Genomic DNA, 18,072 nt, shown 5'->3' with positions numbered 1-18,072 from the left:
TATGCCTCACTTCCACGGCTACTAACCCACACTCTGGGGACCTAGAGATAACGTTTATATTATTATAATAAAGAAAACAAATGAATGCTGCCATTGCACCTACCTTTTTCTTACTCATGTCTACCTGGGCATATATAGGCATGTTATAATTTTGTCTGTCGGTCCTTTTCTTTGACTTATCGATTTGGGCGTATATTGGAATGTTTTTGACTTCGGCATAGGTTACGGTATTTGATGCCTCAGGAAGAACACAATGGAGACGCGTATTGCTGAACAAAATAAAAAGCATTATGTTATGTAACTAGATACGAGATTAGTTTTTTTTTTTTTAAATCAGTTAGTTTGATAAAATATAAGGTATAGATATTGGAACCAAATGTATTTGCTACAGTCGAACGACCAACTCTGTAATTGTTTATATTAAATACCCTTTTGATGTTGACTATAGTAGACATTTTGGATTCGTGGTTCCGATTTTAAATAAAGAGGTTTAAATGGAATACAAGACAATTTTATTTTATTTTGAGAAGACAGTAAACGATTGAAACAATTTATGGTAAATTTCCTCAATCAAAATTTCAAATCATGATATATGTATCTGGGAGTGGGACATAGCAACGGTATATAACTAAGGAGAGTGGAACAATTGATCTAATATTATGGCGCGATCATAGACATTTCCAGATGTGAAAATTAAAAGGAATGCAAGGCCATGGTCACTACTACACGTGACTATCTTTTTGAATAATTTGCTTGTAATCAGGGCTCTCCCCATAGCTGTTTTTTCTCTCTTCCTTATGCTATGTAAAACCATTAAAGTAATGTAAAGTATCCAAGTCGCTTGCAATAGTTTGCCTCTCTGATATTCAATATCAAATTCCATAAGATAGTTAGCCTTAGTCAACTATCTAATGCAATAATCAGATTCGTGAGGAAAATAATTAGGTTAATTTGACTTTTAACGACTATGCACTTACTTGTCTTCACCGACATCTGTCTTATTTTCTATAAAAAAAAGTTTGTAACAAAATTTTAATGTTGCGTTTTCAAGGGGAAACAATAACAATTTTGAATTCTTTTTTAACTACATTATGTATATTTGAAAATAGACTAACCTTTGTTAATTCTTTTCTTACGACGTTTCCTGAGAACGATTGTCACAATTACCGTGATAGCGATGGGTAATAACACACCAACAACACACAGTAATGTAATGTTCTTTAGATTTTTTTTTTGTAGTTTACATTTTCTTGACCACTCTTTTCTGCTGTCGCGATAAGAAATGGCAAAGGTTACAAAAATCAGATGTATTTTGGTCTGCACGGGATAACAATAATAGTAGCAGTAGCAGTAAGCAGTAGCAGTAAGCAGTAGCAGTAGCAGTAGCAGTAGCAGTAGCAGTAGCAGTCGACAGTAGCAGTAGCAGCAGTAGCAGTAGCCAGTAGCAGTAGCAGTAGCAGTAGCAGTAGCAGTAGCAGTAGAAGTAGTTAGAGTAGCAGTAGCTAGTAGCAGTAGCAGTAGCAGTAGCAGTAGCAGGTAGCAGTAGGCAGTAGCAGTAGCAGTATCAGTAGCAGTAGCATAGTCGCACTAGCGTAGCAGTAGCAGTAGCAGTAGCAGTAGCAGTAGCAGTAGCAGTAGCAGTAGCAGTAGCAGTAGCAGTAGCAGCAGTAGCAGTAGCAGTAGCAGTAGCAGTAGCAGTAGCAGTAGCAGTAGCAGTAGCAGTAGCAGTAGCAGTAGCAGTAAGCAGTAGCAGCAGTAGTGGTAATAGTGGTAGTAGATCCTACTTGCCACCTTTTTTCAATGTAGGTGTTGATATCGATGGTTTTGAACTTTTTCTTGCTATTCTGGTCGCTAAAAATAAAGATGGGACACTAGAAAATATTATAATGATGGCTTATTAATAATAATTATTCTTTTTTGGCCTTGGAATTTCATTTAAAAAAGACGCTAAAATTAAAAGCAATTTAATTAATGCATACTGTTAACACATATCTCATTCTTTATAAAAAGTTACCTTTTGTTTTCGTATCAGGTTTCGAGGTTACCGTAACTGCTCTTCCTGTACTTATTTTTGTTGCTGGAAGGTCTGGAATAGCCAATAAGAGTTTGGGTTTTATATCTCGAAGAAAGGGGTGCTTTCTTAATGAATGACAGGTGTAGAAATTGAAGATTATAACGTTAGGTGATTGTAAAATTAAAATAGTAAATACACGCACATTACGAAATCTATTTGTTTCATATAATAAAGATAATGTGTAGTTATATTTATCCTTGCTACCAATACCACAGATGAATCAATAGTCCCCTCACGTACCTATTTCAGTAATGTTAAAGTAACCCACTTTCCAGCCCACTTCATTTGTTGCGTTACACATGTACATTCCATATAAACCAGAGTTGCTATCTGGTATTTCGAGAACCATTCTGCTGCCGCCTGTTATTTCTGTGACACCAGATTTAACTTGCGTTCCATCAGCAAAATACCACTTGATTAAGGGGCGTGGGTGTCCACTTGCTTGACAAAGTAAGATAATCTTTTCGTCGACAGTCCAGTTTAGAAACGTTATATTAGGTTTGTCTACGACAAAGGAAAAAGCAAACAAAAATAAATAAATGAATAAATAAATACATAAACATAAAAAACTAAAGCATAATTTTTGAAAAGCTATTTGTTCCATAGTTCAGTTGCAGGAATTGGAATCAATTAAGATAACAATGGCAGGATTGTAACAAATATTATATTGTTCGACAATTTATACTTTGAATACTTACACCATACAGTGACTTGCGTTTGAGCTTCCACGGGATACTGATTTGGGTTGTTGGTTGCCTGGCACTGATACGTCCCATTTTGATGCCTTGTGATGTTCTGGATAACGAGGTCAGCGAAACCTACTCCTTGGCTTTTTATTTCCTTGGATTGGTTTTTCAGTAACACCCAAGTGATATTTGGAGTTGGATTTCCAATTGCAGAACAATTGATACGCAGATCTGCTCCCTCAACCACTATATTGTTGGCTTGAAATTGTCTGGTGAATTGTGGCCGCGCTGTGATGAACAAATTATACAAATATAAGTATATGTAGAGTAACTCTATTTATGTTTATTTTTTATTTATAATCCATTTATAGTATAAGTGGCGGTATCTACAAAGAAACACTTGTATGTTTAATTTGACTGCTAGAATAACAATAAACAATAAACAATAAACAATAACATTAAATGTTTGGCCGACTGCTCTTTAAGTTGTTACCTTCTTAGAGAGCATAGAATAATCTATTTAATCTTGATATGATTCCTTGCTTCGACTTCTTTCCACTCTATGTACGCTTACAGTAATGGAGGCAAATAGTTAAATGAATACTGTCTGATTGGTGGCAGAATAACTTAGCCGTAACTAGCAAACATATCAACAAATGCTACCTCTGTAACGATAATTGCGTAAAAAAATGATGACGATTTTTAGTTTGTTTGTTTGTTGTTGTTTTTTCCAACTGGCGCTCGCTTTCAAATGATGTCAGCTCTTTCATTTGGTTTCACACGGACATTTTATTTTCAAACCAAATCTAAGTAAAACACCATTTTTTTCTCAAACTTTTAGCAAGTAAGTTGTTTTTCAAGGTTTGAAAAGTAACTTAGTCTAAAAGACTTACTTGTAACAAAAAGCTGAATTTTACTTGCTATTGGCGGTAAAGTTTTCAATAATAAAATCATCCTGTATATTCCACTATCAGCAGTAGTGACATTAGAGATAACCAGGGTAGCATTGGGCTCTGTACTGACTCGAGTGGTAGGGTATAAAAGTCTGGCAGGACACGTCCCATTACTGATTGTCCATCTCCAGTTTCTTAATAGTTGATCAAATCCAATTATAACAGGTAATTCATTAGCATGATTATAGTTCCATGTAGGGGAACTTAACTGAAATTCTTCCTTCCTGTTGTCTACGGTGTAATCCCAAACGAACCTGGCTGTCCCACCACTGACCACGTACAGTGGATTCGGTGGAGCTTGAATAATTCGAGCTTTACCTATTCAATAAAACAACGTATCTCAGTACTTGTAATAACTACTAATAAAAGCACAATGTACAATAGGGTATAAAAAAACTAATTCAAATAGTAGGAATATAAATCACAATACCTAGGACATAATTTCTATTTACTGTCATAAGGATCATATAATAGAAAAGCTGATGTAGAATCAAGAACTTCATCTTCAAGACTAGAGTTATGTCCAGTTTGCAGAGACATTGGTAACGTCATAAGAATTCAAAGTTAGAAAGTGCAAGCGGATTAAAAAAGTGATTTTTTTCACTTTCCTATAATATAGGGTGATCTCCCATCTCTAAGGGACTTCTTTTTTATTTTCATTTAATTTTTCAGATTCTTCTCTCTGCTTGTCTTGCCTTTTCATGTCCACTTCCGCCAGTTCTTTAACCTCTATTGTCTTTCAATTCACATTCTTTCTTCTATTAACTAACCTCATTGGCATTAAACATGCTTTTACTTATTGAGCGTCAGTGAATTTGAATCAAACTCAAATGGAACTCATGCTCATAATTTCATTCGAAAATTCCGCCTATTATACTTATATCGTGAATAATATATTGATGATAACAATTGGACAAAACTGAATTCCTTTTCAAATAAGATACACGACACGTACATTATATACACCTAATTGAAAAAACCAAGTCGGGTTCAAAAAAAGGTTATATCATCAAAGCTAAGACCGAAGGGGAGCATGGGAAGGCAAACAATTATGCTAATTTCATGCGTATTTGCAGTTTCCCCTTACTGTGCACATTTTATGCATCATGGCTTTGGCATGTTGCTAATCTAGATCGACCGACTCTGCTGTATTGGGGATTATTACATGTCTATATGCAAACATAATACACATTTCGGAGTACCCAAAATCCTTTTCGGTCTTAAATTCGATGATATGACCTTCTCGAACCCGACTACGTTTTTTTCAATAATGCGTATATTCATTTCAATACTGCTTCATTTTGTAGCAAAAGTAAATACGACCATTTAAAAAATTAATTTTTATCCAAATTTATTAAAAAGTGTTTATTGAGCGTAAAATAAGTTGACAAAAGCGAAATAAACACCACGCTATGGCACGAAATAGTGATGAATAACACATCGAAACGAAAACATCACGAACCACCTGATAATATATCTGCACGTGATCTTACTTTTTATCCTCAATATTTGCATACAGATGCAGTTTCTGATATTCAGAACTTTGTGCTTTATGTACGAAGTTTAATGGTTCGTACTTGCGGATATGCAAGGGAAGTTCTACTCGTCTAGCACTTTCCCCCATCGTTCTGTTTAGAGCCTGATAGCTTTGCACATTCGACAATAATGCATTAATATTAAGTTCTTGATAATCATGGTGAGTTTGTGAATTTTGAACGTCAGATTTACTTGTTTCTTGCGCTGCATTTCCTGTATCGGAAGATGACTCAGATTTTTCTGATATTATTTCGTAGTCTTCGTTTGACGACGTCTTTGGTGCATTTTCGGCTAACAATTCGTTTGGAGCAGAATGCCTCATTGTTGTTACAGCAACCACGCTTGCGTCCTGAATTTAATATAAAACATGAGTAATAAAATAATGACAACAGTGATGCAAGTGAAAGAAGGTCGGAAGGGAGGGATGGAGTGAACGACGACGGACAGATGGACAGGGGAAAGGACAAAAAGAAGAGGAAGGAAATAAGGAAAAAGGAAAAAAGGAATGAAATAAGGAAACAATTAAAGAACAAAAAGACAAAAAGGAAACAAGAAAACGATATAATGAATAAAGTTAACTCTCCGATTGAAAGTAAAAACATCGATCGAAATTACGAGGAACATACCTCGTTTTCCGTTCTATACACAACTGGACGGGAAAATCTGTTGGAGAAAATAATATATATCTATTTTTCGATTCAAAATAAAAACTGGTCTAGATGTTTCTTCTATTTTATTACGACAGTAATATCGTTTAGGCATAGCCCTTTTTCAATTGGCAACATATCGTATACCAAGAGCTTTTGTCTTTATTCCTAGTATATCTACATCACCTTGTGATTTCTTCTCTGTTATCTGAAACTATGAAAAATATTGCCATGTTATCAATATAAGTAATAGGCCCTTTCCAGTTAATGCTCGTGTGTTTGTACTGGTGAGCAAAATTTGGTGATTCTTTATAGCTACTTGTAAAGAACTGAATGAAACAATGTGTAAGCAGTGTGTTACGAATTGCAGGTTTATTACGATCTCTCGAAACATGCTGTAGGATGTTGGTTTGCTCACCATCAAGTTTCAAGCATGGGAATCAAAATGCTCATTCATTTGCTCTCAGTGAATTAATTAGCACGTGATTACTAAGCTGCAAAGGTCCTATTTTATGATTACATTTGCCATTGATGTAACAAGCAAAGATAAAAAAGAAAGGTAAAATAACACAACATACACAAATAACACATAAATTTAAGAAACAAAGCCAACTTACCTTTAAGAGAGTTTCTTTTACATTTGATGAAAATATATGTTAGGAGAACAGCAATGATTATGAATAAAACACATGTCATCGACAGATTGATAATTGCAAAAGTGCTTCCTGTACAATAACGAAAAAAAAAATTAATGTTCGCGAAAATAAATTGCTTTTTTTTTTTTCTACAGAGGTAGCAATAAAAATCATCCATTTTCAGATTATTATTTTTATTGCAGCTATATTTTCAACATTTAAAAAATCATTCGATTTGTTCGATTCCATCGATACCATTTAAGTGGAAGAATGACATAAAAAGAAGCAGGTTAATGACATTTTTTTATGTTGCGGTATTGTTCATTAGTTATCATTGACATCAGACAGCGTGTTACTATATACCTTATCAGGAATAACGGAACTAAGCAATCAGAATTAATTACAACGGAAGAGCGTGTATCGCTTACGACGTCGTTCCCCGAACAATTTCCATTTTTATGCGCTACCGTAAACGGCTATTTGATCTCCTTTTCACCTGAACATGTTTCCTCATCAAACGAGCTCGACTTCCCGATGACTTCTCGTTGAGTTCATGGTAATAGCATTGTCTTAGCATAAAATATTTTGTTACTGTTGTTGCTCTTGCTGCTGTTTTGTTTATCCGTCATTGCTTTGATTGTTTTTAGGAGGCGTACTGTTGTCAATTTCTTTGTCACTAAAAGTTCCATTCAAAATATAGTACTAAATTAATAATCAAGAAATGAAGTACAGTGATCTGGGGTTTCTGGCCGGCTAAGCTTACCTTGGTAAAAAGGGTGCGATGATGGCAATGCGTGAATACAGTTAGGTGTTGTTCCTAACGATGCAATGGTTGGAGCAACTAAAAGTAAAGGAAACAAAAGCACAAACAATTCAGAGAAATGGGAATAATTGGTGCTTTTCTTGATGGATGTCTTAAGTTCCCACTCGAGAGAAAGATAAAAGTTTTTTGCAATGTTCTCGAAGTAAGGTAAAATAGGGTGGTGAAGGGAAAAAGAAGAATACTTCCTTTTTCCTCTGCCTTATTCTCCACAAACACATAAAAGAAATAAATGTGATGTGAAATTACATGGCGCACTGTTGTGTAGAAAATCTGCAAAATTTTAAAACATGATCTTTAGTAAATATTGTATTGATGATTGTTCAAAAAGATATTTGACAAATCCACTTTTATTTTGCTTGACATTTCGTAAATCTCATACTAATCACTAACATTGGTTAGTAGTGCCAGAATGCTACTACCATGCATTACGCGTAGCTTACATACTATTCTTTACAAGATAAGTAAAATCACACGAATAGCCCAATTCATTATATCTTCTTTTTTGATACCGCGTTTCAAAGTAACTGTAACACCGTTGTCGGTTGCTGTTTTTGCTGTTGGAAGGTCTGAAATAGCAAATAGTATGGTATGAATTTTATATTATTTCGAAATGGATAAAGTAAGAATACCGTTAGCTCCATCAGATCCGTGACTACTTGCTAAAAGGAACACTAATATTGAATTCAAATGACCTTTACTTTTACTTAGTATTCGCAATTAATGGAAATCCAGTTTAATTTTTATTATTGATATGTAGAGGGCGTTTGTGTCTTTTTCTTACCTACTAATACAAATCATTAACAAATATCTTACGTATTCGGGTAATGTTGAGGTAACCCACATTCCAGCCCTCTTCATTTGTTGCGTTACACCTGTACATTCCATATAAACCAGAGTTGCTATCTGGTATTTTGAGAACCATTCTGATGCCGCTTGTTATTTCTGTGACACCAGATTCAACTTGCGTTCCATCAGCATAATACCACTTGAATAAGGGTCGTGGTTGTCCACTTGCTTGGCAAAGTAGGATGGTCTTTTCGTCGACAGTCCAGTTTAGAAACGTTATATTAGGTATGTCTACGAAAAAGGAAATAACGAATGGAAAAAAAAAACACATAACTTTTGAAAAGCTATTTGTTCCATAGTTGAGGTGCAGGGCAGAATTGAAACACATATTATATTATTCGACAATCAAACACTTTGAATACTTACACCATACAGTGACTTGTGTTTTAGTCTTCACTGGATAATCATTTGGGTTGTTGGTTGCCTGGCACTGATACGTCCCATTTTGATGTCTTGTAATGTTCTGGATAACGAGGTCAGCGAAACCTACTCCTTGGCTTTTTATTTCCTTGGCTTGGTTTTTCAGTAACACCCAATTGATGTTTGGAGTTGGATTTCCGATTGCAGAACAACTAATACGCAGATCTCCTCCCTCAAGCACTATATTGTTTGCTTGAAATTGGCTGGTGAATTGTGGCCGCGCTGTTATGAACAAATTATTCACATACAATTAAGTGTATGTACACTAACTCTAGTTTGTATTTATTTTTTGTTTATGATGCCATTTATTATATAAGTAGCGGTATCTACAATGAAACACTTATAAGTTTAATTTGACTGCTAATGTGTTGTCAATTGATAATCAAACAATACATTTTATAAAATAAATCAAATAGTACGTACGCTGTGATTGGTTGATAGCTGTATTTGCATGAGGGTATGTAAACACAGTTGTGACGTCATACATTTCGTGTTTTCCCTTACTTGTAACAACAAGTTGAATTTCACTTGATATTAGCGGTAAAGCCTTCAATAATAAATTCATCTCGTATATTTCACTATCAGCAGTAGTGACATTAGAGATAACCAAGGTAGCATTGGACTCTCTACTGACTCGAGTGGTAGGGTATAAAAGTCTGGAAGGACACGTCTCATAACTGATTGTCCATCTCCAGTCTCTTAAGGCATGATCATATCCAATTACAACAGGTGATTCATTAGCATAGTTATAGTTCCATGTAGGGGAATTGAACTGAAATTCTTCCTTTCTGTTGTCTAAGGTGTAATCCCAAACGAACCTGGCTGTCCCACCACTGACGACGTACAGAGGATTCGGTGGAGCTTGAATAATTCGAGCTTTACCTGATGATATATAGACTTTTTTTTTTAATATTTTTTAAAAATATTTCTAAGAAATAGTTATAAAAGGTAATGTACAAAAGGAATGAAAATTTAATTGCAAAATGACAGAAAACAAAATCAAAATACCTTGGACATTATTTCCAATTACTGCAATAAGAATAAAATAATTAAAAAGGTGACATTCTTGTATCAATGATCCCATCTTCAGAAAGATCTTGCAAAACATAACATAGAAAGTGGTGATGGCAAACACTACAATGCCATATTTTCACTTTCTATTAAATAGACTGTTTATTTCATATGGCAATGTGTATTCTCGTGAAAATGAAAAATAAAAAAAACTTTGTTTAAAATTCATCAATTAAATTTTTAAAAACTTCAATGCTAGGCTACTCGTTGCAAAACAAAAACAAACCAACAAACCAACTCGCATGGCTGCCTCGTAGAAAAAGGCTTATTTTGAATTAAACAATTAAATTTCAAAATGCAGTTTTCATTTTTTTATTTTTTTATTTATTTTTTATTGGGAAAAAAATAACTTTTTGTTGTCTTATTCACTGGTTGTCCATGACAAGCATACATGAACATCTTTAGGGTTCCTTTATCCTTTGCTATACTATTTTTGGCTTATTACAAAAGGTTTTATTTACATTTCATTTGAAATAATAACATAATGCATGAAGTCATAGTTTAAATAGCGTAGAACTTGGGAAAGGATACAAAACGGATCACATACATACGTCAAACAACCGAAAACAGAACATTTTAATTTCATTCTTTAGAAATATGCTTTCTTAACGTTATTTTAGTTTCATTCTCAACACTTTCGAAATATTTTCTGTCCATAACTCACATGATAGCTATACAAATAAGGCCCTGTGATAACGCAGCAGGTGTACTTTATCACACCAATTTAATATATTTATTTTAATCAATAAAAAAATCCAAAATTGATTATCAAAATACCTAGCTGATTCCTTCGAAGGCAATTAGCCAATCAGCGTAAAGTTAACATGCATGCCTTGATAGCTTTACGCCATAGGGAAAAAATGGCGCCTCACCGCTGGCCTGATCGGGGTAGGGTACTGTCTATGTTTTTCTATCCAAAGAAAATCAATTAATAAGGGGTACAAGTCTTCAATATTTTGATCTGGATATGAGATAACACTGAATGAAAAGATTTGATGGTTAAGAGTTTTTTTTTTTTTTAAATGTTTGAGGCTTAAAAAGCGAGTTAATACAAATCATAAGGTACCCCTCCCCGCTATAATTTTTTGTCCCATTGGCAATTTGATGCGGGTTTTACTTGGCCGAGCAAGTCTGCTATCGATCTTTTTTTACGGTGACTCGTTCTTTCGAAGTTTCTTAATTAATATTATTCATTTCGATCAAATCGTCATAGTTAGATTTTGCCTCTTCTAGAAGTGCAATTAGAGCCTTTTCAGCTGCTCTGATAAGTTTGGGTTGTTTTATATTCGGAAAGCACTTTTTTGGATTTGCTTTGGTTTTGGTTAAGGGACGTGATGATTTTTAGTTAGCGCTTACAAAACCGAAACGGACTGTGATTTAGGGTTTAGTAAAGAAGAGACTGGAATGACATGAGACTTTAAATTCAAGCTTGTTTGGATGGCTTTGAACATTATTTGAAGAAAATATGCAAAACCGTTATCACGCTCGTGAATATTATACGGCCTATTGGCTTTTTACTCTTTGGCCCGTGAATACACCATTTACGTGTAAAGTTTTCACCTTTTATTTTCCACTCGTGAAGTCTGTAGTTTAATTGCGAAATTTACATAATTCTTTAAGTCATTTCGCAGAATAAAGCGAATTCGTATATCGCACTTTTACATGCTAATGAATTTTGCTAATATTCTAATGAGCTGTTTTCGAACCAAATATATCCTTGAAAATACTCCCACAAAACTTAACCATTCGAAACCCCAAACATCATATAAATGTATGCTAACAAAAATAAATGTTTTAATTATCGATTTGTTAAATAATCTCTTTAGATATTTTCAAATGAACACAATTTCTGTGCCGAACTTCAGCTCAGTACGTACAATAGAAACATAACAGGCGTTGTTTATCCTTCAAATATTTACTATGCAAATTAAAGTCAACCCGTTTTAAACTACGTGCTTGTTGAGTAGACCAAAGTTTGCTGCAACAATTCAAGTTTCCTTTTATTATCATCAGCACTTTTGTTTCACTTTTAATGTGCAGAGGATATGGGTAGTTCTCAGTGCAGTCTTTGAAACAACCTTATGCGTCTTTCAGCCAAAAATGTTGTTAATTCAACACAGATAGGCAGCAACCAATGTGGGTGTCTCCATATCTGAGATACCGCTTTAAAAATTTTTATCTCTTTAAACACATGCTCTATTTTGACTCTTCTTTTCGATAAGCTCGGTTGAACTTTCTGGCACGTCTCCTCCCTCTTTGGTTTAACAGAGGCATCTGTCCTGCACGAACAGGTGTTAGTAGAGCTCCTCCATCAGGATAACCTCTGTCGCCCAACAGTTTAACACCTGACGGTAAATCTAGGCTAAACCGGGCCCTATAGGCTGCATTAACCTATAAGCAGTCGCATTATGTGTGCTACCCAAGAAGCCAGCCTGAAGAAACCGAATATGGCCCTCATTATCCATTACCAATTGAGTAGTATTTAGGCAGTGATAGTGCCTATGGCCACTGTAAAATTGTTGCTGAGGCTCCGCCAGAGGGCAATAAATCTCATGCGGGGTTGCATCTATAGCACCGACGGCATTTGGTAACTCTGGCCAGCTGCCCATTAGATTTCTCCACTCCGCGAGGTTCGGCCAGGTGATTTGAGTTTGGAAATATCTCCACATTACTGGTAACGTCCTGTAAATAATGCGGATAACGCAAGGGCGGATACAGGAGGAGGGTCGGGGGGGTCGCGACCCCCCTGTCATTCCTGAGGTCAAATGGGCTTCCTGTGGTAAAAATGCGACTGGGATTCCTTTGCCCACAAAATTTACAACTGAGACCCCCCTTCAAAAAAACCCTGGATCCGCCCTTGTAACGGACGTAGAGTCTATATCAAACCACAGTGCCAAAGTGTCTATATGAGAATGTTTACGTAACCACAACATCACAAGCAGAACTTGGTTAACTACGTTTATTTTCAGTATCCTCTGGCGTACACGGGGTTGCCCGTCTAATGTTAAGTTCTGCAAGGTTGGGAGGATATCGTTCGCAAGTCTGAGAAACGACATAGGAGTTTCGCCAGTGTTCCGCCAGAAGAGGTGCGCTTGCCTTGATATAAGAGAAAACACATCTCTACCAGGAAATACTTCCCCGTGAAAATTCTCAAAAAGACGATGTTGTAAGGGAAATAGATTTTGTTGAGGTGGTGGCCTAATAAAGGCGACAAACAGCAATATCCAGGCGACTATATTTAAAAGAACTACTCGGACTTGCTGCGCATCCATGCTGCACGAACTGCTGAGCGAAGATGCGCATTCCAACATAAAACACGGCATTTTTCATGCCATTCGCACGTGAATCAACATGCGTGCGCTAAAAACTTGCATATTGCGCTTGCTGTGTACGGAGCAAGAGGATTCATATTTACACTCAGCTGACTACTTTCGAATTTCTAATAAATAAATTGTTCAGCAAACGTGCCACGTCAGTATCTAAACATATAACTTTTGTATTGGTACTTTCGATATCAACCCTCAACCATACTTAGTTTGTTGTTTATTACGAATATTATGTCCCTCCAAGAAAAGTCGGGTCGGAATTGGAGAGAAAGAAAAAAGTGTTGTTCTCGAATGTTACAAGACTCTTAACAGCAAAGGATGGAAAGAGGTTGTCTTGACAGCACGACAGGAGATTAGAGAGATAGCAGCAAGCATGCACAGCACGTAGTTAACCTGTATTTAACCCAAACAGACGAGTCCCTGACCAGACGCATGCAAAACATAGTAAAAAGTGCTATGCAGCAGCTCTATGTCCCGAGTCAGGAGAGATTGAAACGGAGAAACAACTTCTACTTTCAAATCAAACCAGATATTCAAGAAAAATGCCACCAGATGAGAGAAGGGCTGAAGCCCTCAAGGTAAGGCTGGATCAGAATTTTGCTGATTCATCTCCTAGCGAAGACGAGAGTATCGAACCTTCCTGCTAAGAAGAAGAGGAAGGTAGACACAGCGAAAGAAGCTAACCTTGCACATGCAAAGATGTGCGAAAAAGCTATGAGCACGATGGAGAATGTTAATCAGCTTTTGCTGAAAGTAGACAAATACATCAGTGTTCAGAACGGAACAAAACCCTAAAGAGAGAGACTTTTCAAGTAAAAACTGTAGAAATTCGTCGAAGAAATGTAGAATGATTTATTTGAATGAATTGAAACTTTCATGTTTTGTTAATAAAATAATGGTATAAAATGCTCTAATTTCCCTATAACGTCAAACAGTTGTGCAGTGTTTCCAATTCGTGTCTTTTTTAATTATTGTTTTTGTATTTGAATATTAGCAGACCTCATTAGCATGCTAAAGTGTGATATACGAATTCGCTCTAATGTGCGGTTTTCCTTGCAGTCTCTTTATATTTTTGCGCGACGCCGCATTGCATAAATGCACGGGTTCGATGCTAACAAATATTGAGCATAGGTCATGCAGGCCTGTAAAGCTCTCATTCTATTCACAGTACCATTGTACTTACTACCACTTTATATACACATTGACGATGGCGCGAGCAACGTCATAATAAAGTTATTATTTAAAGGGGCACTTGGATATAAATCAATGAAAATTATAAATATCTTTAAACTTGATTAAACTTGTCTATATGGCCCAGACAGTAGCCAAGCAACATGGAAAAAATAATAATTTCATTAAGCATCTAAATTGTGAGTAAATGGCGTTATTTACTCAACCCTTTTGTTCTTTTCGCTTTTAACTCAATATATCTCAATACCAAGCAGCTCCCAGTCTAAAATTGTCACTAATTTGGTGTTCATAATTACAATTGAGTCATATTATCCTCAAATACTTAAATTTTTCGAACTTTCAAAAATCGGAGCGTTTTCATCCAAGTGCCTCTTTAACCATACCAATTGTCCTGTGAGAACTAAAAACAACGTAAACAAGTAATGAGGCGTTATGGATGTTGCTTCCGATGAAGATGGACGAGGAGCTGTTGAATATAATAACATTTACGAAATGAAAAATTAATGAATAAAGAACTTAAAAAATAATATAATGCATATTATTTATTTGAGCGTGGGCAATAAATTTGTTGTTATTGTTGTTAGTATTGTTGCTGTTTTAAAGTTGTATATGGCGCGTTTAATCAACTTACTTTGCGAGCTTGCTTTCATTGTGTTATTCGTATGGTTGCTTGAAACTGTAACGATTTCTGATTTCTGCACTTGATCTATAAATTAATGGAAAAAAATATCCCGTGGTTCGTCATTTAGAATAAGGACATTACTGTAGCTGTTAATGACATTTTATATCTTTCGTTTCTGAATTTTACCGGGAATATTATTGAGTAATCTATATTACCCAATTAATATAAAGCTTTTCAAAATGGCAAAGTGATATTGTTATATTCAGTGCATAAGTTATTTCAGTATTAAAGAACATTCTCCCAAATGACATTGTTTTTCGTGTGGCCATCAGATCTATGTCCATATTTGGTAAGCTTTCCCTAATTTGGAAGTGCACTTTTTTTCTTTTTTTTTTTTTGATAGATACACGATAGTATGAACTAAAACTTGCAGCTATTGCGGCGAAGTATATCAACTAGTCGAATCTAACTCAGAAACCTGACATGGCTTTTAACAAAGGAAGCCCAAAACGCCTTAAACCGCGGTTATCCCACGTGAACGACAATATAAGTTTGAGATATTTCCAACAATACTAACCTGACCCATCTTTCACTGACAATTCAACAGAATATGACTGTAGTTCCGAGACATCACCATAACTTATCCTTGCAATGTACACATCGGTATCATTACTTGTCAGGTTTTTGATCACAAACCAAGCATGGCCTTGGCTTAGGTTACCAACGAAATCTACTCTACCAGTGTATGGCTTGGGCAATGAGGGAGAAATTGTTTTTCCATTTATCGTATTCATATTGATAAACTGGGGATCAGCCATTTGACCATTGCCTAACCCCCACACAGCTGAAAGAATTTCCCTGCCGTCTGTCGTGTTCCACTTAAAAATTACATCGTTACCCACGAGACCTTGGAGCTTTGTAGGCCCGACTATTTTGCAAAATACTGTAAAATCAAATTAATAAAAAACTTTATTATTAAGTTTGTACATGCAAATCATTAAGAAGTGTGGGTATTGTAGTAAGATTCATTCGTTTTTTTTTTGTTGTTGTTGTGTTTTTTTTTTTTTTTTTGCTATGGATTGTATGATTTTTTGTGGTTTTATAATGCAATGAAAAGTCTTTAGTAATATGCAAAACGTCTATAGTCTTAAGGCATTATAATTCTAAGTTTCAGGTTGCTATATTGTCTGTTTGCCCCTGTGACGTGTCATTACATTTTCCCTTTTTATTTCTTTGAAATTATGTTAGCAGACAAAAATATTCCAAAGAAAATCGTTCGAGTTTGTGAAACTATCCAAAGCTCCATTGATGTAAATGCAATGTCTTTATTTCACAAAAATATAACTTTGATGTCGGATGTTAAAAACATTTCCATAAATTACAATGTCCTTATGAGGAATATTGAAATTATGAATATAAATTCGTAAATCCATATATCTCGCTTTTATTACAAAATATGCTTCGCAAAACAGGAAGTCGTTTAGCAAGCTGTAAATTTGAAGTATTTTAATTAGCAATGACTATAAAAGGATAATTTTTTGGATTACATGAGTGGATGAAGCTTTTATACTAGTGGTCGTAGTTAATGCTGCGTCATAGGTTTACTTTAAATTATAAGGAAGATATCCTCGCTTTCCTTGTATTTATATCAAGAGTTTTATTATTAGAGCTTGTATTAGTCAAGTCAGCTCAATACAAATTGAAAACACACTGGCATCGCTCACTGGATCATTAGTATAGTGACAACAATAGAAATAAGAACTAGATCCAATGATAGATACATCGTATATAGTTGAGAGTTATTAATTCTTATTTTGCTTAGCGCCACAACATAGAAGTAAAAATTACGTATACAAAATTTCCTGCAGTATACAAACTCGTGTTCCAGAATTCCTTTCTTACCTATTTTTGTGGTGAAAAGTTGGAAAAGGAGCAACCAAAACGTGTGTGTCGACGAGGACAACATAGGACGAAAAAAAACACACACACACACAAAACAAAAATTAATTTCCAAAATTAATTTAAAAAATAAAATGTATTTTTTAAATCCCCCCCCCTCCCCTCCCCTCTCGCTTTATTTTTAGCAGTCACGTATGTAAATACAGGTAACACAATAAAACAACCAGAACTTAATAGACAAAAGAATGACAGCACGTGGAGGGCTTTGTAAAATCTATTTTGCTTAACCGTTTGAATGCACTTAGAGGAGGATAAATCATTTTTTACACTAAGGAAAATGGCTTGCACAGATAGAAGGACGTTCCATCCATGATCACAGGAATTATTTACTCTTATTTACTCACAAAAACGTAAGCTTGCTTCTTTCTTGCTCTACAGTTCCTAGCGTGTTTACATCACTTTACCGACCTACCGACCTACCGACCTACCGACCTACCGACCTACCGACCTACCGACCTACCGACCTACCGACCTACCGACCTACCTACCGAAAAACGAGGGCTCTGGCATAACGCATGACGCATGCGCATTTTCCCGGAATAGAACTATAATCAAGTAAAATCATGATTTCAGACAGAGTTCTGTGTTTATTTCCGATCAAAATAAAAATTACAAATAAGTCTTTCAACGTATGCGCTTTTATACCGGGAGTCCAATATATCCTGGTCTCAAAAAATGGATTATACCGGAGCCAAAGGAGGATGTTTACCTAGCATGCTTTGCGCGCCTCCACCAACTATATTATCACACTGAAAAGTCACGTGATCTACTCATTTTCGCTTTGATGACAATGCAGAAACATCGACTATGGACTCGACTATGGAGATTATAGAGGGAAATCGTGAGCCCTTTTTCACTTCGGATCATCTCTTTCTCTACTGTATTGTCAAAAAGGATCAATTAGACTGAATTTGCTGGTATTACGTGTTTTAAATTTGTGACAGTTATCAGCCATCTTTCCAGGCATTTTCTATGAAGAAAGAAGACTTGCATCGTTTTGAACCAAAGACAGTTGGTTCCGGAAGAAAATCGCTAGTGAATAAAGTTTTATCTAGCAGCTGTTGTTCGAGGTAATATACAAAAGCCATGTATTAAGTTTGTTGTTGTTTATCTACCCTTGAGAAAAATATACAATCTACTTTCTTCGATTGAGTATTTTCTTCGAATGTCTTGCCTTTGTATTAATTTGAACTTTTAAGCTTTTTGTAAATTTGAGTTCTTAAAGAAAATTACACTATCTGCCCTGTGAAATGATAGGTTTGGCTTTCTTGAGTTGAATAAAA

The 18,072-nt window shown here is 35.5% G+C and overlaps 1 protein-coding gene and 1 long non-coding RNA gene across 8 annotated transcripts; one reads left to right on the top strand and one right to left on the bottom strand.

Moving 5' to 3' along the window:
• Positions 1 to 1,115: 1,115 nt before the first annotated feature.
• Positions 1,116 to 16,851, bottom strand: LOC116292026 (immunoglobulin superfamily member 10). Of its 7 annotated transcripts, none has more exons than XM_089035696.1 (18): positions 16,733 to 16,847; positions 15,408 to 15,773; positions 14,840 to 14,914; positions 9,629 to 9,649; positions 9,044 to 9,502; positions 8,567 to 8,842; positions 8,168 to 8,431; positions 7,295 to 7,372; positions 6,514 to 6,621; positions 6,083 to 6,110; positions 5,876 to 5,912; positions 5,442 to 5,598; positions 3,654 to 4,031; positions 2,773 to 3,048; positions 2,315 to 2,578; positions 2,015 to 2,086; positions 1,792 to 1,851; positions 1,116 to 1,267 (listed from the first exon to the last, which is right to left on the bottom strand). In XM_089035696.1, exons 1-18 carry the CDS (start codon positions 16,794 to 16,796, stop codon positions 1,221 to 1,223), a joined length of 3,030 nt encoding a protein of 1,009 aa, XP_088891822.1. In that variant the 5' UTR covers positions 16,797 to 16,847; the 3' UTR covers positions 1,116 to 1,220. The 7 variants fall into 7 exon arrangements, with proteins under 7 accessions (XP_088891822.1, XP_088891829.1, XP_088891841.1 ...); XM_089035703.1 differs by having other exon boundaries at positions 1,116 to 1,264; XM_089035715.1 differs by having other exon boundaries at positions 9,125 to 9,502.
• On the top strand, positions 5,174 to 5,969 carry LOC148913736 (uncharacterized). The gene is made up of 2 exons (XR_016120837.1): positions 5,174 to 5,409; positions 5,507 to 5,969. It is a non-coding gene; the product is annotated as an uncharacterized LOC148913736 (long non-coding RNA).
• Positions 16,852 to 18,072: the final 1,221 nt, after the last annotated feature.

Source organism: Actinia tenebrosa, unplaced genomic scaffold (assembly GCF_029948245.1).
Source record: "Actinia tenebrosa isolate PJP-AT-01 unplaced genomic scaffold, QUT_ActTen_1.0 PGA_scaffold0__85_contigs__length_37466705, whole genome shotgun sequence".
Taxonomy (NCBI): domain Eukaryota; kingdom Metazoa; phylum Cnidaria; class Anthozoa; order Actiniaria; family Actiniidae; genus Actinia; species Actinia tenebrosa.
The sequence above is the reverse complement of the archived record's forward strand: the minus strand, read 5'-3'. Positions and strand labels throughout refer to the sequence as shown.